The sequence below is a fragment of the Haemaphysalis longicornis genome, unplaced genomic scaffold, assembly GCF_048455015.1.
Source record: "Haemaphysalis longicornis isolate Haplotype H1 unplaced genomic scaffold, Haemaphysalis longicornis Haplotype H1 scaffold_4, whole genome shotgun sequence".
Classification (NCBI taxonomy): domain Eukaryota; kingdom Metazoa; phylum Arthropoda; class Arachnida; order Ixodida; family Ixodidae; genus Haemaphysalis; species Haemaphysalis longicornis.
Genome location: NW_027526361.1, coordinates 104,843,523 through 104,867,876, shown reverse-complemented (window position 1 = coordinate 104,867,876; position 24,354 = coordinate 104,843,523). Strand labels below are relative to the sequence as shown.

Genomic DNA, 24,354 nt, shown 5'->3' with positions numbered 1-24,354 from the left:
AAGCTCACCATGCGTGGCGCAACTTACGTCACTAAAATTTGGAGAGGGATTCGGGTGTGGTAGGCACTACTGCGTGATCTCAATGTGAAAATGTGGATTTGTATGCGCACACGCATACGCCCACAGCCGCGAGTTCACACGCACACGCCCGAACGTGCGCACGAACACGCGCCCAACCTTTTCACACCGGCAGGTATTACGCGGAGGTCTTGCTTGAAAATCAGTGCAACACGTCGCTGCTTCAGCTGCGCGATCAGGCATCTTGCGTCTCCAGCGAGGCTCCAGAGGCGGGTCTCATGATTTGAAGCGCAACGAAAAACACGGACAGTGAAGGCAGAGTTGACAGGACAGGCGATATCCTGTATATTCGATCAGACGGTGCTGGTCGTGAATGGTGGATATTTGGTTAGACTCGCCCGAGGGGTGTTCACAGATGGAAGTTGCATATGTCAATGAACTGCCCTGGTCGTACAGGTGCCGTCACACGTTGACTGTACCAAGCACAGTGTTACATAACCACGGAGTAGTCTACTAGCGTTGAACCCCGTTAACCTTAAGGGAGCGTAAGGTAGCTTAAGGGGGCTCAACGCTGGTAGACCACTCTCTACATGCCGTGGATGCTCGAGTCACGGCCCGGGGGTCAAAAAGAAGTTCCCCTTAACTCCGAGTAGTCGGAGTGGCGCTGGCTACCACCCCCAAGCGCAGGAAACAAAAATACCTTAACGTACCCGATAAAGTGGAGGGGAAAACAGCCCCACCGGTAGCGTAATGGCCATCGCACCAGACACGTATTCTGGAGGTAGTGTGTTCGGATCCCACCCAACGGGCATTTTTTCTCCACTTTCTTTCTGTCTTTCAAAATTCTTTATCTGTTTCTATGACCTACAACAACCTCCCCTTTGCTTTCCGAGGTTTTCTTGACTGCCAACCCTTATTTTCTGTCTTAATTCACCGAGCCCCTCATTTCCTATTCTGATTCGCTATATAAATACACACACACACACACACACACACACACACACACACACACACACACACACACACACACATATATATATATATATATATATATATATATATATATATATATATATATATATATATATATATATATATATATATATATACAGAGAGAGAGAGAGAGAGAGAGAGAGAGTGTGTGCATAGATCGTGGCTAATTTGTTTGACATGTGTGGGAGGAGATGGAAAGTTTGCAGCTCCATACGTCTTGGATTGTCAAAAGGATATAAAAGGCCTGGAAGATCCGGTGTGTTTCGCCATTGTTAGTCAATCCGATTCTCATAATTTAGCTTTAGAGGTTCTTCCTAGCAAATATCACGAAGAGATTACATTGGGTTGAATCCCATAGCAGAGAAATATCTTCAGACAGAAGGAAGCCGTGGAGGCGACCAGTTTGAGTTTCTCCAACCTTCCCCCAATTATAGTTGAAACCAAGGCACTGGTCCACGCTAAGTTTGTCATTTTAAAATGAATGGTACTACAGGAAGACAAAGAACTACCTGACGCATTCTCGCCCAAATCCTCACGAAACATCCCTAGTGTCAAATTTCACCCGCCGCGGTGGCTCAGTGGCTAAGGCGTTGCGCTGCTGAGCACGAGGTCGCGGGTTCGATTCCCGGCCGCGGCGGCCGCTTTTCTGATGGAGGCGAAAAGCAAAAACGCCCGTGTGTACGAGATTTCGGTGCACGTTAAGGATCCCCAGGTGGTCAAAATTAATCCGGAGCCCTCCACTACGGCGCGCCTCATCGCCTGCGCCGCGTCGGCGCGTTAAACCCCACAATCAATCAATTAGTGTCAAATTTCCTTTCATCTTGATAGATATCTGCTAGGTTGTGCGTGCAATTTCATCTGGGGGGTGTAACCGCACATCTAGCAGCTTTATGCTCCTAAATATTGTTACGCAGTGAAGAACGAACCAAGGTACCAGCTGAAATTAACGTTTATTGGAGCGACTTTGTGCTCCGAAATTAACAATAAAAAACAAAACACAAGCGACGATGAAGTAATCAACAAAGTGACACCCATGTATAGTTGTGCGCCGGTGGGTCGAATGCCGTGGCGTTGGCTTTCTTCTCATTTATCTGTTGTGCTTTCGTTTCTAGCAACATCGGATCAGACCTGGAGCGTTTCCGATCAAACAAGAACAGTCTAGCATCGGGGCCACAAAGCAGCACCATTTCCCTATCAATACAAGATTACCAGTGCGGCATACACAATAGGAAGAAAACATGCGCATCGCTTAATAAAACACAAGTTTACATAGCCGGGCTAGGCCAGGCACTGGCAACAAAACCTTAGTAATCAAATCAAAAGGCTTGGTTCGCGGCAATACCGCCTGAGGTATCTGGTAATCTATGCAGCTATAAGCCTTCGAGATGTGTGTCAGTCTTAAGAATGTGAGTGCTAACGTGCTAACACAAGGATTGTGTTGTAGGTGACGACCAGGTCAGAAGCTGTTCTCGTCTTCGCCGAGTCAGGTAGTGTGCTTACTGCACTGTGGTATGTGTGCGTACAACGTGCACTCTGCGAATTGTATATAAGAGTGAATGTTCTCCACAAAGGTTGGGTCTTCGTACCGATAGGATTCTCGAGCATGTCTAGTCCGTAAGAATTCCTTGTGAGAAGACTAGACTAGCCCCTATGAAGCATTACCCTGTCTGCAGGTCAGTTTCTCTCTCTCTCTCTCTCTCTCTCTCTCTCTCTCTCTCTCTCTCTCTCTCTCTCTCTCTCTCTCTCTCTCTCTCTCTCTCTCTCTCTCTCTCTCTCTCTCTCTCTCTCTCTCTCTCTCTCTCTCTCTCTCTCAGTTAAATTCAGACACCGTCTGCCCTTGTACGGTCTTAAAGAAGCCATGGAGAGAAAATACAACTTCGTGTAATTTGAAAAAACTAGGATTCAGTATCTCACTCAGCTCCATTACAGCCCCAAAAGATGTTTTTTTAACGAAAAAAAAAGCAAGAAGTATTTAAAACTTTCAAATTTTGCGCCACAGTGACGTGTTATGAGCAATAATGACGTCCTACGGGCCAACAATAAAACATAATTTTCAGTGCGTTAACCGCACGTTAGCATTCAAGTGATGCGGTCAAATGGAACTAGAGGCCCCATCACAGACGTCCAGTCATGTGTCGTCGCGACAGGTCAGTTAGGCGGCCGCCAATCGCACAAACAAGGTTCCGTGACGTCATAGAAAAGTTGCGGGAAATTGGCTAGGGGGTCGCGACTGCTTCACACGTTTTCTTTAATATATCCGTTCTTTGTTCGAAGATTGCGATGATATTGGTATCATTGTTATCGGGACTAAGTAGTCTTTCTAATAAACCCAACTCGTATTTTGTCTTCACGGCTCCTTTAATAGTGCCCACTTTCGCGTTAACTTCATTGCTTGATTTAGAAGTGAAGTCGCTGCTCCTTGCTGGTGGGGCACCAATTACGCTGCAAGTATTCGTGACACTAGAATTCCTGCAAACGTTAGGCAATCCTGAATTTCCGAAAGCATCCCTGTTAGGCTTCGCCAGGCTGAATCGTCCTTCTATGCCGGCGCACGCGTTAAACTTTCTTCAGGCAGAGTCTCTGTTTGTTTTCCTTTATCTTCGCATGAAATGAGCACTCTTGGTTTTTTAGCTCGGCATGCACGTTTTCTCTCCGCCTCTTGCTGTGTGGCTTACCCACAGCCAGGCCACCTGCAGCGCTGCTGATCAGGAGTGCACTGCAGGCTGGTTCTCACGGCACCAAAATTTGCGTTCACGTATTGCTGCTGCAACCTTGTCCCGGCACTTTCTCTTACTCCTCCGTTCATTACGAAATTGAGCGCTTCTACGGGCAGCCTTTATATTTCTAGGGCCCCACATACTGCCCGCGGTCCACGGCTTCGAAGTGAGAAATGTGTCGGCGATTTTATCGGGGCCCGATAGTCTGACAAGTTTTAGTCTGTAGCGGGAAGAGAAACTGCTCTTGTTTTGAGTACGATAAAATTTCGTTGCAGATGGGGAGGGATATCTTACACGGCTTTAAGCCATGAGGAATAATCTAATCACATACGTTGGAGCAATTCATTTTAAAGTGATAGCTTTCCTGTGGGATCGATGGCGTCCTGTCAAAAAACTAATTCATTTCCCATATACCGGTTGGTCGACCGAAAAGCTCGAATAAGATGTCTCCATACAAGGCGCGCGTGAAACCGGGCGTCCATTGTGTCAAAACGGTTACTCGAAAATCGCGAAAAAGGAAGGGTTCTACATAAGACAATACACGCGTCTATCATGAAGAGGGAACACAATAGTATGCCTTTATCTTGTAAACCGCGTATCAGTATACATTTGGATCGTTCGTATATTGATTGCTTGTAGGGTTTAACGCGCCGACGCAACGTAGGCGATGAGGCGCGCCGTAGTGGAGGGCTCCGGATTAATTTTGACCACCCGGGGATCTTTAACGTGCGCCGAAAACTCGTACACACGGGCGTTTTTGCTTTTCGCCTCCATCAGAAAAGCGGCCGCCGCGGCCGGGAGTCGAATCCGCGACCTCGTGCTCAGCAGCGCAACGCCTTATAGCCACTGAGCCACCGCGGCGGGTGGATCGTTCGTATAGATGCGTTTACTTAGTGCACGAAAAATTGCCGCATGGCTTAAGTCTTCGTTTGCGATTTGGATCTTTCAAGGTTTGGCGGTCGATTGGACGCACTTTTGTTGGATTGGGCGAAGCTTTCACTCTTCTTTCAACTCTCTTTGGGAAGGGATAGTACAGTTTTTTTTTCTCTATTGAGAAATAGCGGTTCGGGTTCGGGTGGCTTTTTTGTTTTGAATCGGGTCCGGTTCTACTAAACCAGGAAGCAAGCATAACGGTTCGCGAACCGCGTCGGTAAGTATCAATTGACTCCTCAGTAAAAAAAGTGGGGTAGCTTAACGCCCAAAGCGACGCTTGTGTAAACTGTAAAGAGACTCAGTACAGGAACAGCGCCGATCACGGACTTTAGTGTCTTGGATTTGACACCGAGATGGCGTTCATACTCATGACGAGTGATTGCTACCTAGATTCCTCTAACACTAAACAACAAAGCTTCCACATAAAAAAAAAACACATACAATTGTTCACTATGTAGGGAAGAGCACAGGAGGCCCCACCTAAGGTTTGCAATCTTGGGAATTCCTCTTGTATACCTACAATGTACAACACATTCCATCGTACTTTTAGAAACAAACTTTGGAACTTGTAAACTTATTGGGCCCACATTATAACGCAGTAGTTATGGGAAACGGTCTCAATGGATTATAGAATAAGGACTGATTGCTAAACAGAGATGTCCTTATTGCCGTTCTAATAACAAGATGGTTTCTTATTTTTCTTTTTCCCGTGTTTCTGGGTTCATGTACGAATTGTACGCCACCAACACTTTTCCCACGCAACTGGCCGGGCCTGTGCACAGCTTATTGGGATATGCACGCGCTCCCACCGATTTCCCATCATGCCAAAGAAAAATGCATGCCGCAGAGTGCGTGCCATTGCTATCTTCTCTCCTATTCTTAGATGGTTTTCGTATGTCTATGTTTGCAGCTGAAGCGGAAGAAAACTAAGGCGCGCGGACGATAGTAGTATGTGACGGCGGTTCGTGTCATGGCGTCCGCGGTCGAACACCGTAATTTCCTGGATACTAAGTACAGAAGCAACGAAACGGAAGCACGACTGCCCAGCACACACGTCAAATATTTTATTGCGTGACCAGCGTATACACAACGCAGCTCCTCTGCAGACGAAAGCGCTAGGCGAGCAAGCATTCCATGCAGATGGCAGGCGGCACGTTTCGTCAACTTGCCTTCCCCGGCATGCGTATCTAACAAGCGCTCTGTTCCGTTGGGAGATTCCTGTCTGTTTAGACTGCTCGGAATTCAGCGACTGGAAGTCTAACATGTCGCCAAATGCCGACAAACATTCTCAACCCCGTTTGCGTAAAATTTGACCTCATTGCTGCTCCAAGTAACCACTTAATTCTAATCCAATTAGTTTTACATTTATATGAATAGAGAGTATAAATCTCGGGAATGGTGCAATGTCTGCGCGATCCGGTTTGCAGGTTAAGTTCAATGCTTGGTCGTCAATCCACGCTCAGTCGATGCGGGCTATGGTTGAAGAGTGGGAACATTTTCTGTCTGTCCTGGCTGCTAACTGTCGTAACATCGCCGTCTGATGTCACAAGTCAGGCAGCCTACGGGGCTAAACTCATGAGTAGATACCGGAACTTTAGGCAGAATGCCTATTTTTCCCTTGGGTTCGGAACAAGTCTGTTCATTATATAAGCATGAGCTAGGGGAAGGGGAGCATTTTAAGCTATAGTTTACTATGCCTATTTTGACTATATGGGCTTGTTAGCACCTAAAAACGCCTTTTTCTGATAAGCCTGCTTTGGTTTTTCGGGTCGATGTTCTGCAAGGACTGTTCTCGCTTCAGAAGCCGGCAACGGTGTGTTTGTCGCACCCCGTTTGCAAAAAAAAAAAAAAAAAAAAAGAAAAGCATCCGCGAGCCGTGCCAAACAAGCCGAGAAACGCCAACCGCGCTCGAGCCCCGCCACCTGCACGCCACATCACCCGGGGCCGTCGAGCCACTTGAGGCCTGTACGCGATGGCACTGCAGTCAACGTCACCGACGTCACCTCTGTCCGCACGAGCTGTTTTGTTCTATGTCTTTCTGACACGCTGTATCCGCGGAACAACGGATAAAACTTTTGCCGATGTGCCCTATTCATTGCTAACGCAATCCTGATATCATCCTTAGTGGTTCTAATGGCGCAAGAATTCCCGAATCTCAGTGTGCACAGCTATTAAACAACGCCTTCGCCTCAGTTTTTACTCAGGAAGATGCCTGTCCTTCCCCTGCTTTAACTTTAAATATATCATGAGGTAGTGCTATGCCAGAAATAATGATTGAAGAAGCCGGTATTTACTTACTATTAAACAAATTAAAGACTTCCTCGGCATCCGATAATTTGGGGTTCAACAACAAGCTTCTCAAAAATATATCTTGCAACATGTCTGTTATTTTAACCGCACTTTTTTCACAGTCATTATCTCATGGTTCAATTCCTGATGACTGGAGTATTGCCAAAGTTAACCCATTTTTCAAATCAGGCGACCGCACATCACCGTTAAACTACCCACCCATTTCATTAACTAATACGATCTGTAAACAGTTAGAACACATCATACACTCCCAAATCATCCAATACCTTGAAAAACACAACATTATTTACATATATCAGCATGGTTTTCGCAGGGGTTACTCATATGACACACAGCTCGCCGGTTTTACTCACGACTTACACTCATCTCTTGACGCTAGTAATCAGGTCGACGCCATTTTTCTGGATTTTTTTAAAGCGTTCGACCGTGTTCCTCACCACCGACTCCTACTCAAACTAAGACGTCTTAATATTCATACTAATGCTCTTGCATGGATAACAGATTTTCTATCCTCCCGAACTCAGTTTACATCCGTTAACAGCTCAAATTCGTCTTCCGTACAGGTAACGTCTGGGGTGCCCTGCCCTTTGCTCTTTCTAGTTTATATTAATGACTTACCTAACGGCCTAACATCTAGAGTAAGGCTCTTTGCCGATGACTGCGTAATATATCGTAACATTTCAAGTGACACTGACCGCCAGGCTCTTCAGGCTGATCTTGACACATTAAAAGCATGGTGTTCTGATTGGCTAATGACTCTTAACCTTTCTAAAACAAAGTGCATGTCATTCACCCGTTCCTCAACTAGAATTCCAAATACATATTTCCTGAACAACAATACACTTGAACTGGTTTCTACTTACAAATACCTTGGAGTGCATTTTCAATCACATTTAACATGGCATAACCATATTAATCAAACGCTCGCATCTGCCAATCGTACACTAGGCGTAATAAAACATAACCTAAAGCAGGCACCATCACACATTAGAAAACTTGCATACCTCACTCTCATTCGCCCTAAAATCGAATGCGCATCTGCCATCTGGGATCCAAGTCAAGAATACATTATGCGTGATATTGAATCCCTGCAAAACCATGCTGTTCGTTTTATTTTTTCTGATTATTCCCCATACGCAAGCGTCACAGCGCTGAAAAATCGCGCCGAGTTGGCTTCATTATCACTTCGACGCCGGTGTGCCCGCCTAACACTTTTTCATAAACTGTATCATCATGAGCGCCTTCGTGACGACTTTTTTCACTCACCCACTGTTACATTTCCATGGCGCGAACATTCTTGTAAAGTTAAGCGCATCACTTGCCATTCATTTACGTTCGCAAACTCATTCATTCCGCGCACAATAATAGACTGGAATAACCTACCACAGCACATTGCCACAGAAGCTAACCTAACAAAATTTCAAGACTTTTTAAAAAATAAAGTGACATAATTCTGTTCTTGCTTGCGTATATTGACCTTTTTATTATTATTTTTTATTTTTTGCTGTGATGTGCTTGCCTTGTAGTTATATGTTTTTGTAGTTATGTGTTTTAAAAATTCTTATTGCTTGTATTTTTTTACTACGTTTGTAATTTATCATTCTGTTAGCACCCATTCATGTTATGTTCGATATATGCGCATGCTCTCCCCTATGTAATACCCTCCTACGGAGGGCCTTTAGGGGTACCTGAATAAATAAATAAATAAATACAAACAAGCAAAGAACAGATTGAACGGGACACAGCCGCTCACACTCCACTCAAGGGAAAAGAGGCCTCCTAGGAGAAAACCACGTGCAAATCTGACACACAAAAGTTTCAGGGTGACGCCACGAACACGTGCCCAGCCGTCCACCGATCGTGCGTGTACACCGCCGGCCGGCAAGAGGTAGCACGCGTGTAGGACGAACAAGGAACGAGAAGCGGAGCTTATAGGAATGAGCATCTCGGCACTTTTCAAATACTCTAGTCGTGACAGCCACCATTTGCCGTGCCGGGTAACCTTCACGGGCATTTGGAAACCTAAAAATAAGAAAATTAGTTGCAAATAATCTTTTGTGCTGTCTAATATTGATAATCGGTACATAATGCATAGTTTCTGCATGCTGTCATTTCCTCAGCTTCGCTATTCATCTGCTTCTGCAGAGCAGAATAGCACAGTAATCTGTACAGAATTATTGCACTTCCCTGTGATTTCATGGAATTCATCGGTGTTGTGAAGAGCTGAGGAGGTCTTTCTGCTCTGTCAACGAATAAATTAAAAGAAAGGCGCAGTTGTGCCGTCAAGCAGCAGTTACCGTTTGTGCCTCTTCCACCTTTGTGCCTCTTTGTTACCCCTTTAAAAAACTCTGCTAAGGACGGAAAACTCCAAAAAACACTCGTCGGTGGTATTAGCCGCTTTTCAGTCGACAAGAGCGTCGCAGCCCAAACTATTTCCATTAAGCTATACCTGAACGTGACTTGTCACGTTCGTGTGCTTATTTCACAATCTTAGCGGAAAGAATGCTAAGGAAGAATGACTAAGAATGCTTAGTTGAATGCCTCGATGATTTCCCTAGTTTGCTGATATCCATGAGCCGAGAAAATCAGCAGACTAGGGAAATCATCGCGGCCTTCCACATAAGAAAAAGAGGTGATTTGTGCTTAGTGAACCGTCGATGGCACTGCATGAGAAACAACTTTTGTTTTTGGATCGGTCAGTTTGAGATATGTATGGTCTGCTGCGCGTCATGATGTGTGGGCATGTGGGTTGGGGTTGTAGTATTTATGTGGTGATAAGGTTTCAATAAAATTAGTTGAGTACAGCGTCGTCCTGTCTTTTTCTTCAGCTAGTGTCTGTGTTTTTACGCTGTTATTCGAAAATGTTCAGCCGATACCAACTCGCCCAAATGTCGATTCTTCTCCTCCGCAGGCACCTCATTCGTGCAAGGATCATCGTCGGCAGAAAATTAGCATGGGTAAACTGCGAAACGATGTCCGACCGCGTGCCAGCACGTTGAGCGGATAGCGACGCCTCGAGCGTGCTCGTATGCCGCGTTGTCGCGTACGGGCATTCTTTCTTATGAGGCGCGCTATTCTTTACGACTGGCGCCGAGCAAGGCAGTTCGGACATGTTTATTGCCTGCGGCTGCGAGACTAAAAGCCCAGAGAAAGTTTCACAGGTAACCGAACGCACGTCGGAAAATCTTCTGGCTTCTTCTTTCTCTTTTTCTAGGGAAAGCACCTGCGGAAATTCCGAAGCGCAGGTATTTTAAGGGCGACGTCACATCAATCACAAAGCGGAACATTAATCGCAACTTAGATAAGCTGACATGACAACGAGGGGCTGCGGCAAAGCTCGATCAGAAGCTGGTATGCAGAATAAAGACGGCGCATTGTTTCACGGCGCGTTAAACGTGCGTGCTAAACTGCGGTGTTTAAAATCTGCGCTCCATGAGCCAAGAAGCTGGAAGAGCACACATGGCTCCGTGTGCTATCGATGGCCTTGGCGTGAGCATAAGACAGTAAAGAGAGGGAATAACTTTATTTAGAAACTAAACAGAACCGACCACGGGGCGTACTGGAGGCTCACGATTTCATAACCCGAACTGAATGCCGTGTTTTCAGATCTCACACGGAGTGTAACTTTTTATACATTTCTTATTTCTCCTACCCTTTTCTAAATTTTTATATTCACACAACACAAAAAAGTGAGCTAGTTCACCCTACGTACGCCTTACCATTGGGTTTCCTTTCTATTAGAAGTCAAAAAGCCTATTCAACTGCACACACACACACGCATATATATATATATATATATATATATATATATATATATATATATGTCCAGCGTAGTTCGGATACGTCTTCGACGCGTTGTGCCCTGAAATGGCATTCTGAAAATGCTTTTAGGTAACAATATCGCCATGCGCTCTAGAATGTCACGCTGTGCGAAGTAAACCTTTGAAGGCGAAGTCATCGGTCAGTATTCGTACACAGGACACCAAGTACTCACAAAGGAAAAACGTATGCTATGATTTCACGAACGCTTTGATGGATCACTAATGGCTGTCCTTTTTTCACTCTTTTCCCACTTGCGCTAACGTTTGATGTAACACAATTTTCTGCATCATGCACGATGTGATGCGGACCACATGCATTGCGGATGTGAGCGCTTGGCGATGCCTACTTCTTGTGCAATGACCCGCCCGTGTTGTTTTCTATCCCCGTACTAATTATTGTAGTAGCCATAGCCGCTGTTGGTTTGCATTGCCGTATACTTTCGTACTTATATATACTAGAGGGAAATCTGTCTCCAGTGACTAAGAGAGGCGCGCTTCAACACACCGGCCGTCATGTACAGCGGAAAAGCATTCCATCGTAACTTGCCATGGCTTTCCAACAAGCTCAAGCATGGCCTGTGGCTGCACAAAACGAAATTATTGTTTTTAAAAATCCAGTACAAGTAAAGCAACGCTTTAGTGTTCTCGCTGATGGCGTCTGTAACGGGAAAACGGGTGAAGTGAAAGAAAACAAAACGCTTCCCGTGGCGGGAATCAAACCTGAGTCCCTGTCCGATTGATCCATTTCGACATGGTAGAAGCTGTTTGGATTTGGAGACGGGTGCAAAGACGTGAAAATTAGAAAGAAAAATGAGCAGTGGCTTAGCTAGGCTATACCAGGATATACGTATACTATAGCATGAGCTAAGGTTCGGCTGGTTATTCTTAGGTTTCCTGGTTGTCTAGGATTAGCTGATTATCATGATTATTGCTGCTAAACCGATTTCCAATCCGATCCAATCCAACCCCATCCAATACAATCCAACCCAACCCAATCCAATCCAATCCAATCCAATCCAATCCAATCCAATCCAATCCAATCCAGTCCAGTCCAGTCCAGTCCAGTCCAGTCCAATCCAATCCAATCCAATCCAATCCAATGCAATGCAATCCTATTGCAATCGCCATTGCAATCGCATCGCATCGCGGCGGCGGCGGCTCCGGCGCGCCAGCTGTGCGCCGTGAGACGTCACTGCTCCTCGCGCATGCCCAGCACGGCTCTCCAGGAGCCACGCGAAACTGCTCAACATCGGCCAGTGTAGCTCACGCTACAAAAATCCTGCACCCCACCGTGTAAAGACGACGATGATCCGTCACGAGAAAGCTTCGCGTTCAACCACCGTCGTCGTTAGGCAGAGGGGTGCCTAATTTTTTAAATATATAAAAAAGATTAGAGCTAACGAAAAACCTTTGTTAGAAATTTTAAACGCTTTTCGGAACGTGAACGAAAAAGAAAAGTGTTGGTAATGTCGTTGCCTTTGTCGTCAGGGGCCATACGAAGGCACGCTGAAAGCCAGGCCAAGTACGAGATGAACGTTTTCAGCTGCTCTGGTGAAGTCCTCGACTACACGCGACTGTAGCGATAAATTTTCTGCTACTATACATTAGTACGAAACTCTCTCTATGTGCGTTGTAGATGGACATTACGATCACGCATAGCTGACAGGAAAGAGTGTTTTTTTGTGGGCTATGGTTTCCAATCTTTCCCCTGTACGTAAGACTAACGGAAGAAAAACGTTTGGTTCGAAGAAGTACTTCTTCCTCATCTCTTCGGACATCCAAGGCACGTCCTTCTTTAGAAAGCAAAACGGAGTCGACCCAACAAAGAAGGACTACGAGTCGAATCGGAAAAGCGCGGATTGACGTCGTTGCCGTGTGTATTCAGCCGGCGCAAGAAGGAACCGCCCCGGCACGCGTGCTCCTCGAACGAGACCAGCTTCCGCCGAAGAATAAGCTTCCCCGTCTTCCGCGCGGGCAAACGCGAGGCGACGGGTTTGGGTCATAAATTTCTTTTTGGGATAACAAACCCCGACGTCGGCTGCCTCGCTGAACCATTCTCGTCCTCCTCCGTCGCCTTACTCGGAAAAGACTGTCTGGAAAAGGGATGTCTTTGAAGTCTGCCCCGGCGGCCACTCAAGCTAGATAGTTAAATAACTACTGGCCAACGAGATATTTATATTTTTGTTGTTTTTAGAGCCTTCAAGGAGCTCTCAGCACAAAACGAACATGCTACTTTCTCCCCTCACTAGTCGACAATCAATCCGCCAAATCCAGCACAGCTCACCACATCAATGGCCTCAGACCCAACCATCCCGGTACTCCCGACCAGTTACTTCAAGAGATTCAAGGTACCCCCCTTGGTACCAGAGCCTCTTCGGTACCCGAGCGCACTGATTACTCGGGCACTCCCAATCTTTACCTTGATGCTACCATCACTCTACAGGAATTAGAAGCCATTCTGGTCACACTAACTCGAAATACAACCTCTGGCCACGACCGAATCAATGATAAGACTATTCGCAACGTTGAAAGTAATTCCTTTCGCGCCATTCTCGAAATTTTAAATTAACCCACGGTATCGTGCCTATACAATGGCGACATCCCGACGTCACCCTGATTCCGAAACAAACAAACCAATAGCAATAGGTAACCTACGTCCAATATCTCTGACGTCTTGTCTAGGCAAGATCTACGAGCACCTGATCCATAACCGACTTACTTACTACTTGCTTGGAAGGTGTGACTTTTTGCCTCACAAAATGTTTGGCTTTGGGGCTCATCTCTAGGCCAAAGACGTCCTTCTACACATCAAAGCGAATGTTCTTGATTCCTTCAGTACCACCACTCATCGTTCCATTCTCGCCACCGACTTAAAAGGGCGCGGTTGACAACGTGTCTCATTCCGCAATTTCGACCGGCTTCCAGAACACCGGCTGGGACCTAATCACCTACAACTATGTGAGGCAATTTCTCACTGAACGTACTGCCCCAATCGGTATTGGCCCTTACAGAGCTCTACATTTAGCACCCACCCCCCGCCCCCTCTTAGCAAAAGGAACACCACAGGGTTCCGTCATATCCCCATCACTTTTCAATATTGCTCTTCTCGGCCTACCACCCCTCCTGGACACCATACCTCATCTGCGTCATGCTCTCTACGCCGACGATTTAACCATATGGACTACTGAGGGTTCAGTAGGGCAACAGCAAGACTCCCTCCAACAAGCAATAGAGACCACACTTGGCTATACCTCGCCCCGCAGGAACTAACTTGCGTTCCCGAAAATCTTCAATTCTCATTCTCCGAGCCGACATTCGTGGACGACGCCGATCTCCCACGCCAGATTCCACTGTCAAACGTAACGACACCCCCGTTCCTCAGGTTAACACTCTCCGGGTTCTCGGTCAGAAAATTCAACACGATGACGCGGGTCATGCTATTACCACACAACTCCAATCAACAATTTCGCAACTTGTAGGGCTCATCCACCGCATCACGCACCAACGTCACGGCCTGAAAGAGCAAGATACTATCCTTCATGTACAATCACTCCTGATCAGTCGCCTCACATACAATAACCCATATCTCGCCATGAAACCAGTCGAAAACAGCAACCTAAATGAATTAAATTCGCAAAGCATTCAAGATTGCCGTCGGTCTCCCTGTCCGAACATCGAGCCAACGCTTCTTGCAGCTCGGTATACACAATACCATCGAAGCACTTATCGGTCCGCACAAAACCCTCCAATTTGAAAGACTTCTTTTACACTGCTACCGGCCGTTTCGTTTAATGGGGACTTGGCTACTCGGTACCGCCTCCTGCGTTCACATTACAACGTAATTCTCCCGACATCCGCACCATCACTATATCCCTCACCCTTCGTCAAATGTATCCAACTCATAATGCACCTGGCCTCCCACTCTGGCCGCGAATTCATCACTATCCCGAGTTTCCACTGAGTCGCAGCCAGCATGTCGCCTCTACCAAATGGGTCGGATCACTTCCGTTGCCGTCAAAATCCTTATCCAACGAACCATCATGCCCGGCATTCACATTGTGTGAACTCCGGGTAATACATCCGCACCAAACATGCCTACACGCCATTCATCCCATACTCTACGACGACCCTATCTGTGTCCATTTCCAAGCGCCAGCCACACTCTATACCACATTGTCTGGGAATGCCAGAGAAACCCACATCTGCCTCCAATCCCAACCCTTCATGCGAGCAGTGGGAGAGGGAGCTGACCAGCTCTTGCTCAGACGCGTAGCTATTTCTTGCGGAAAGGTCGAAGACGGCCGGACACACTAACGGAGTCTTGGACCTAAGACCCCAGCCACGTACATTCTCTCATCAGCTCTTACTGAAGTTTTTTTTCTCTCTCTATCTCTCTCTTAGGGAATGAGGCAGCCCATGCCTATGCCTGCGTGTTCATACTACGGGCATCCTTGGGAGCTGCTGACTCGGATGACCAAAATCAACGTCATTTCTCCACACCATCTTGATACCACGACCTCCTGGCTGACCGATGACTTCAAAGATTAACTTTTTCCTTCCCTCATCTCAAAATAGACGAGAATCAGGAAAGAGTGCTTTGAAAAATTTAGTCAAGTAGCTTTTTCCGCGGAACCCGACTCCATGCAATTTATCCCTCCCTCTAGTCCTCAATATGCATATTCTGCCCATCTCCCATACCCTATACTATATGGTACGGAGGTGCTCTCTCAACCCAAATTTGCTCCAATTCCAAACACATCACAAGAGCAGTGGGAGGGCCAGCTGGCCAGCTCCTACCTGGTGGATCAACTCCAGATGATCTCCCGGGCGCAGCTGTCTGCATGAGCCCAGGATGTGGACTGAGGACAGCCCCCGCGCTAGTTAACGGCTCGACCATCTTCCGTTTTGCTCAAGGCAAACGTTCATTCCTTCTTCACCTGTAGTTTTTCTTATACCGTCAACCTAAATTTGGAACTTAGATGGTCTGCCCGATATTGTTCCATGCTCCTTGTTTGTCTGCCTTTTAGATGCGGAGCATCTCATGCTCGGGGCTGTGTCCCTCCCTTCCTTGTCCGCCGTCCGCACTCTACTGCGCATGCGCGTCTCTTCAGCCCCGACAGCGTTTTGGCTGACGTCAGCGCAGTCCACTATAAAAAGAAATAGCTAGGCGGCGGCCGGTTTCGATCCCACGACTCTCCGGGCGCAACGGGAGGTACGTGGCGCTCTTTCCACTGCGCTACAAACCGAGACGGGAGAACGTGCTACGAACGCGCCTTATGTCCTTCACTCATTCAAACTACGTCAACAAGCTACTGATACAACGAAGGCACGCGTAGCTGAACGTCAACGGAAACGACGAACTGAAAACTAATGGGAACTTCAGTCGACCCCATGGCTGCTTCGCATACTACTCAGGGTTCCCCTACGGGAAGGTGGTGTAATTTTTTCTTCTTCTTTTCTTCTTGTTTGGGGTGGCGAGTTAGTGGACCATCATTATCGTTACTTCGCCTCATCCGTATTTCTATTGCGGAATCAATAGATACCACATGTCGGAAAGATTTGTGCGTCCAGCGTAAAATTGAGTATGAAACGAGTGCGGCGCCGAGTAGGCGCAAAGGAGGATGAAAGGTGAATGGTGGCGACGAAATGTCGACACTGGTGGCATCGGAAGGAGCGACAGGCAGCCAACGCCGCTTCTAAAAGGAGGGAACGTGGTCACTGAGACGGTTAGAACGCAAAGCACGGTTGGAAAGGTGTGCGAGGAACGTGCAAGAAACGCCGTGTTGTGGGCTTCTAAACCCGGAACAAGCCGTACGCATCGGGCGAAGCCCTAAGTTCGCGAGGGAGACGTATTAGATGCTCCCGCATTCATAAATATCCGCCAATGGATCTTCCATTATTTTATTTTATCCACGCCCTTCACGTTTTTTTTAATGCACAATTACTTGTTCTTGATGACTGAAAATAACTTCCACGTACTTAATAGCTCGTGCCTGGATGCAGCTCTTCTTTATGGCACCTGTAAAGTGCTGGTGCGTCTCTCTGGGAAGGCCGCCCCGACGCATCGTCTCTCCGCCCTGCGATAAAGGCCTCCGCAGCCCCGGACAGCCGGAGGCATTTGTTCTGCTCCCTTCTATTATGCGCGCCGTTATAGTCACTCGAGCGTCAGCTTATCGCTTCCAGCTGGGACGCACCATCGGCGTAGAGCCCTGGCGGGGACGGCTGCCTTCTGCTGTACTAACCACCAGCCCGGCCAGGAATAATTTTAGACAGGCTGCCCCGCCTGGATACTTATTCGAGCATGAGAGAGCAGAACGCTGCTCTTTGTTTCGTTTTTGAAAATTCTGTTCCGCTCCTTTGAACCAGTTGTTTGTTATTCACATATAAACTGTGGTTTTGCTTCCAACAACCGCCGTTCTTCCCCCTGTTTTGTGACAAGGTCCAGACTCCGGATGCGTTTAGGTCAGGTTGAAACAGTGGCCAGTGCGAGGAAATAACGGAAGTGATGCGTGTGCCGGCCGGGCTATTTCCGTCGACGTCGAATGCGGGATCGGGTGGTGCACCTGTCGTGGCTTGGGTTCACCTTTCCGGCTCGTCACAGTTCTTTCGGAATTGGTTACCGTAGAGTTATTCAGTGTTACCAATAATATTTTCGAACAGCTCATATGGAAGATGAAAGCTTGATTTGTGCGCCATTTAAAGTTTATCTACCAGGTTCCACAGCCATGGAAGCTATCAGCTACATGTGTATGCGGTGCTGAGCCCAGCGACGCGGGTTTGATTCCAGGGCGTAGCGGGCGCTCTTTTGATGGAGGCGAAAAGCAAAAAAAATAAATAAATAAAGGAAGCTTCATGACCATCACGAAGGTTTAAGCCCACGATTGCAGTTCACACTCCCACATCCAAGCCTCACAAAGGATCAGGAAATAACTCCACGACTTCTTCAATCAAATACACATCCTCATCCCACCCGATTTTACCTAATGTACCCGAGCGAATATTCAGCCGGATGCAAATTCTGCCAGCAGCCAGGGACCCTGAGGCGCGTTATTGTAGAATGTAAAGTTACGCCAGGATTGCCGCCCCTAATATTCCCTTCCCCCTACCCTCAAGAGCAGTGGGAGACACTGCTGTCTAGCACCTCCCTCCCGGACCAGCTCATCCTCGTCGACAGGGCAGCCGTGGTCAAGACGGCAATGGATTCCCGGGAATAGGGAACCACTCCCACATGGTCTTCTGATCAATGCTCCTAATAAAGTTGTTCTCTCTTGCAGCCGATCGGCTTATTCGCTGCAGCAACGACCTTTACTCCATCATTGTTGCTATAAGTGTGAGCTTCCTTCATTTGTTGGGAAGTGATAATCATTGGACCTCACCTTGGAGGGGCGTACGCTATGGCACGTCTTTCTCGTACCGAGCAAATGTTGCCCCGATTACGGCGAACGCTGGAGACTTTGTCGTTCCGAGCAAGTGTTATCACGATTACGGTGAACGCTGGAGTTCTTTTTCCCCCCAGTCTTGGCCAATCCCCTAAGCGGGTATGCTTGGCTTGACAAACGTGCGCAGGGGACGCTGGGCGGTCGTCGCGAGGCACGCACACACGAGCTCTAGGCATTTTCTTGCTTTCGTTAACTGCCGGGTGGTCGCCGCGAGGCCCGCGCTCACGTACGTGCACGTGCTCGGCAATTTCTTGGTATTTTTAACTGCGGACATGAAAAATTACAATTGGCTAAACAACTTGGCTGTTAAAAACGCCCATCTGTTCGAGACTTCGGTGCACGATAAAGATCTCCAGGTGGTCAAAACTAATCCGGAGCCCTTTGCAACGGCGTGCCTCATCGCCTGTGCAGCGTCGGCCCGTTAAACATCATCATCAATCAATCCAGCAAATGTATTCGCAGTAACTTTTGACTACTAATTACCCAAAAAACAACTGTTCAAATTATTTTCCCACTGCTCAAGTTCATTCGCGAAATATCACTTTCCTGCCATGGTTTAGTAGGGTCCCGAGCGGTCGGGCATTTGAGCGACAAAGTTGGCGATGACTCCACTGCACTGCGCTGCTGTCGAGAATGCCCTGGACAACCTGCGACGGACGTCGTTTAAATCGGTGTTACGCCGGGTGGTCACATGGTGCGTGTTATCAATTAAATTTCTTCTTCCGAAGATTCCGCAAACATCTTGCCGCGTAGCGACCAAGTTGTGCGATCGCGTGATGCGTCAAAGCGCTGCTGCCGGAGCAGTCGTTGACGAAAAGAGCTTTTAAAATAGGATTAGTGCGTAGTGGAGGGCTCAAGATTAATTCCGACCACCTGAAAATCTTAAACGTGCGCTAAAATCTCGACACACGGGCGTTTTCGTTTTTCGTCGGCGCAAGAGAAATTGCGGACGCGGCGGGATCAAACCCACCATTCCGAAAAGTGCAAAGCCCCAAAAAATTACTTCAGTAGAATATGCCGCCTAAAAAATAACGCCGATATATATCACCAGCCGAGTGAGTCTATAGATGACTTCTCGGGAGAGAAGAAGAGAGCATCACTGAGCATTCATCACGAAGACTGATTAGATGATGTCGGCATGCGCTGCCTGGGTGTTCGCAGCACCGTTTCTTTACCACAGTCTAAGTGTGTCGGCCCTTTTTGGAAGGTAAGGACATCTGATGAAGGACTGCGGCTTTCATTGTGCGTCGAGTATACGTACTGATAGCGGCTTGATTCGGAAACCAAGCTGATGACGTCAATAGATACACACTGTATCCACAAATGCAGTGTAAAGATAATGTTAAAAGGATGAAACTTGACGGTCACACAACGTTGTTTCTTCTTGCAGGCGTTTTCAGAAGTTGTGCATTTAATTTGCACTGACGTATTAATGGGAACAGTGACGGGTTAAAGTGGGTATTTGGCTGCGATCGCCTCCTGAAACGTCTTCTCTGCCACCACAATCGGGAGTACACAGTGCCCGCCGTACCCACTCTACTCGAGCTCCCCCCCCCCCCCCCCCCCGACCCGCTCCAAAGCATAAATCTGCCCCTGTAGTTAATACGTCACCCCTTAAATACCGTATTTGCATGATTATAACGCGCCCCCTTTGGAACGAGCAGGTAAGTTTACTTATGAAAATTCCAAAAAAGTAAGTTGACGCCGATTTTACCGCGCTGATGTAAAAGACATGACACCCCGTACCTGGGTGAAGGCATGTTATTACATTTTATTTGACGAACGCAGCTGTGAAATTAAAAATTCGTCGTGCTTCATAAGCTTATTTATCCTGCTCCTGCGAGCATTGAAACTAAAGCGGGGAACATTGAAAGCCGATTTCTGTTTTGAGCCCGATTGTAACGCGCACGCAAATTTTAAAGCTACCTTTAGCAAAAAAAAAAAGTGCGCGTTAGAATCGGGCTAATACGGTAATACTGCAGTTTGCTAGAGGATATATTCTTCACAACTCTTGTGTAGGTTAGATGATTCCTAGTCGTTCACAAACACAGGGAGACAACGGTAAATTCATTTTGAATAAAGTCGGGTACAGCCAGATTTATGAATAGGCGACAAAAAAAAATAGCTCGTTGGTTTTCAGGACAAGCAATTTAAGAATCACCTGAATACCTCACTCAGGCTTCGTGATAAAACTGAAAACATCCGCAAGATTCGCCCCAGTTTAGTTCAACACAAGTTCACTACATGCAATTGAGACTTTTCAACATTGAGAAGTATCTTTACTTCTGCATGCATGACAAAAAAAAAAGATGAATAATACATGAAAGTAGTTATTAACACTGGACTATCCAACAAGCACCCGCGCAGTATACGAGTACTTGCCCGCAGACCCACTCGCAATCCGTGCATAAGCGAAAAAACAGTGTTGTGATGGTTGAATCCACAAGCTCAAGCTACTGAACCGGGCAGTGAAAAGCGGAAAGGCGTTTACCTCTTGCGCATCTTCTTCCCTGTGCTCCCCCTCTTCCATTTTCACATCCGGGTTGGTCCCGCCTCGTGCGGAAGTTTAGGCCAGGGCAACACGACGTCGAGGAGCGGAGTCTCGGGGGTTCATGCGTCGCCCAACCACGCACACAGCCTCCACATGTAAAACTGCCCAAGGGTGGCGAAAGCAACAAGTTTGGACTTGTCTCGTTCGCACGTGAAACGTGATAAGGGGAAAACGCAACTGAAAGACGATGAAAACAAACAAACAAACGTTAAAAGGGGGCCGTAGAGAACGGTTTTTCTTGTTGTCAGGCCTGTCGAAATCTCGGCCGCTAGGCTCCTACACTCCGCACATTTCGCACAACCACTTCCGCAGCGAGCGAACCGTAGCCCCGGCTAAACGGACGGAGATCCCGCGTCGCGGGATCCATCGGTCCTTCAAGTCCACCTGTCCATCACTGCCCGACAGGTTGTAGGAAACCGAGGAAACGAGAGCGCGCGCACCGCTCGCACTCAGGGCGCAGTTCCGACTCCGGACTCTCGGGGTTGCGTGGGCTGAGCCAGGACCCTGCGGGGCTGTTGCGGGCCGCTCGGAGGCGCGTCGCTCGTGAAGGAGTGAAGCGGCCCCTCCCCTCCGTAGTAGTCGTCCCGTTCTGGGATGGCCGCGGGCGTGCGCAGTAGCGCCCTTGGCGCGACGCCGCTCGCCGACGCTCTTTCTGACAGCGGCGTCGGGTCCGGCTCTGCCGAGGCATCTCGATGGGCGCCTGTTCCTTTCATGCTCCCTGGCGCGGCCGTGGCTCTGATTTATCTCTGAAGACAGACACGACCATGTGGAGTGAAGTTATGGTTGATGCATCTTTTAAAGCGAAGCTTTCGTATCCTCACTGATGCCATTGTACGCCAATACGCCCTGCAGGAAAGCCAACTTTCTCTGACGATGATGGTGAATGACCGTGGGTGGAGTGAAAGAAAAAAAAATCACGCCATATCCACGGAATGAATGATGATAAGTGTGGCGAAGCTCGAGAGGGGGAGATCATGGGTAACCGTAACTCTCCCGTGAAAGTTCGCCCATTGCATCATTAAGAAAGACGTAAGACTGTGTGCGTACATTGTACAAATCAACTTTTATTTTCGGAGTCAATGCTCCCAGGCCCAGACCTGGTGAAAGACCCCGCGCCATCGAGGACTACCCCGCACCAATTTGTCACGTAGGATGGGACACAGCGGTAAAGAAAGAACTTTTATTTAGGGCGAACTTGTGCACGAACAAGACGAGAGGAAACGAGCAAAGGTCCTTGCGTCTCGTTCGATCTCCGAGAACGACTGCCTGCGTTCGTGGCGTGATCTCCCCCTCGCAGTGCACGTGCGCTCGCGCCCCCGTTGGCGAACACAGACAAGCTCGCGCTCCCGGTGCCGAGTTTGCGCCGCCGGTTGCAGCCGGTTCTTGCGCGTGCAACGCGGCCCACTTTGCGACATCTCCGAAAGCATGCGGCGGTCACGTACCACGAGACACAAGGGATGGACAGACCCATGACTCAAGGAGCTTCGCCCCTAAAAAACGCTTCCCGTAACCGGAATCGAACCTGGGTCTCCCCTCGCGTTACGAAGCCGGCGTCTACCCTACTGCTCCATTTCGACACGGCCAAGCAGCGGGTACCGATTCGAGTTGCACACCCCAAACCCAAACGTTAGGCCTACGGAGTGTACACCCGACAGTTGCTGTGGGTATACTAAGAAAGCGAAGCATACCTCCAGTGTAGCACGTACTCGCAGTGTGGAATTGGCCAACCAAAGAATCCGTGACTAGAAAGCTTCGCGTTCAACCGCCGTCCGATCGTTAGACGGCGGGATGCAGGATTTTCCTATATTGGTACCGAATACAACTACGTTCCTCGCTCTAAAGAATATCGGTGAGTCTGCTTTGCCACAACGCATCCAAATGACCAATATGTGCGTCCCCGGCACCAAATTTGGCCAATAAAGAGGCCCGACGTAGGATTTGACTCGAAAAAAAAAAAAAATGTCTTCGCTGTGACGTGCGCAATGCAAGTCGGCCTGATGTCACAACGCAGTCAAATATTTTTTTTCCGACAGCCCTTATGCTGGACGTCGTAATTGTCCTTTATACCGGTTTGATCGCAGTTGCTTTTCTCTGCGCATTGTGGTGAATCAGAGTCGCGGATATTTTTACACTGCTTGCTGACTCGCAGCCGTTTCGTTTTGTGGCAGCTAATTCAGTTGTTTGTACTTATGCCAACAACTTTGCAACCCGCTAACGTAGAAGCCGCACTAATGGCAAAGAAAAAAAAAAAACGAGCTGCGAAGCATCTGTGTTGCAAGGGTCATCCCATTCGTGATTAAACATTAAGTAATATTTTACGAAATTGGGAGGGAGCGGGTGGGGGGGGGGGGGTAGGAAAAAGCTATATTTTAATAAAAATAAAGCAACACAAATTTACATAATGTTATGGCATTTGCCTATCTAGAAGACAAGTACACTCAATTAGCTTCTCTACCGATCTGCTAAAGCTGCTTGCCGGTTCTACCTCACATCAAGGCGGATGGGTGCCCATGAATGCGCATACCATGCTGCAAGGAACTCAGTAGTGAAAGTTAATTCGCTCGTGAAAAATTGGCTTTCAAACATACGCTTCCAACTTGAGTACCGTTAAATCCTAGTTACTACTTGTGTAGCCGATATGAGTGGAGTCATCGCCACCCCCAAACTTCAGTGCTTACTACGTCTAAAGTGCATGACACTCCCACGCCATAATTCAAGGTATAAGTCGCCCTCCCTCCCCCTTGCTTCGTCAGGAGGGTCAGTTTGGAGTACCCTGTGCAGTGACGTGCGATGACTTCTAAGCTCTGATTCCTCATGGAAACAAATGCACGCCCGAAGTGTGGTGGCCGACACGCCGGGGCAAAGAGCCTAACGCTGCACAGCTGCTCCGTACGCGTCACAGTGCGTAGTACCACCGCTCCCGAATGTCGGCGGCGGCGAGAGCCCGGCGTAGTACACGCAAAGAAGAGCGGGGGGCAACCACCGCAGAGCAGCATCGACTCAACTCGGCTGCGAAGAAAGGCGGAAGAAGGGGCTGCTGACGTCGTGCCCCGATTTTCTTCCGTCTTTTTGCACTTGGCTGTCTTCTCTTCGGCCCCGTGCTCCCCACGCTGCCGCCGCTGGCGCCGCCGTCGACGCCGTCCTCCCCCGCTTCCGACGTCGGAGGCGAGCGTCGTCCGCGGCGCCAGAGGGTCATCGTGGGCCGTCCAATCCATTAGGGACGCGCACTTCGTCTGGCGACGCCGCGTCGAGAGTCGCCGCGGGCCCGAATCCGGTTACCTCACAATTCGCTCTGCCCGAGACTGCAGCTCGCTGCTGACGTGCGCGGATTTTATGAAGTTTGCTGCATGCGGAGAGACGACTGCGAGTGAATTTGTTGGTTTGTTATTGGTTTTCGTTGCAGACGCGTCCCGTATATAGCGCCGTATACTTTCCGGGTGTTGCGTAGAGCTTGGGTCACTTCTTTCGTAAGAGAGCCTTCGCGATGCGTGGTTGCGCAAATTCACAGTCCGTTTAACTTCATAACTGTGACCAGCATTCACAGATACGGTCGGATGCGCAACATCGTCCCT

General features: G+C 48.2%; 1 protein-coding gene across 4 annotated transcripts in view; it reads right to left on the bottom strand.

The window, feature by feature from the left end:
• Positions 1-21,340, bottom strand: part of Bnl (fibroblast growth factor branchless) — an 88,880-nt gene extending 67,540 nt beyond the window's left edge. For 2 of the 4 annotated variants that reach the window (XM_077707506.1, XM_077707509.1), the window contains exon 1: positions 20,723-21,340. In XM_077707506.1, the coding sequence (XP_077563632.1) occupies positions 20,723-20,761 (39 nt within the window). In that variant the 5' untranslated portion in view covers positions 20,762-21,340. The remainder of the gene's footprint in view (positions 1-20,722) is intronic. The other 2 variants (XM_077707508.1, XM_077707510.1) reach the window with 1 other exon arrangement.
• Between the last annotated feature and the right edge of the window lie 3,014 nt (positions 21,341-24,354).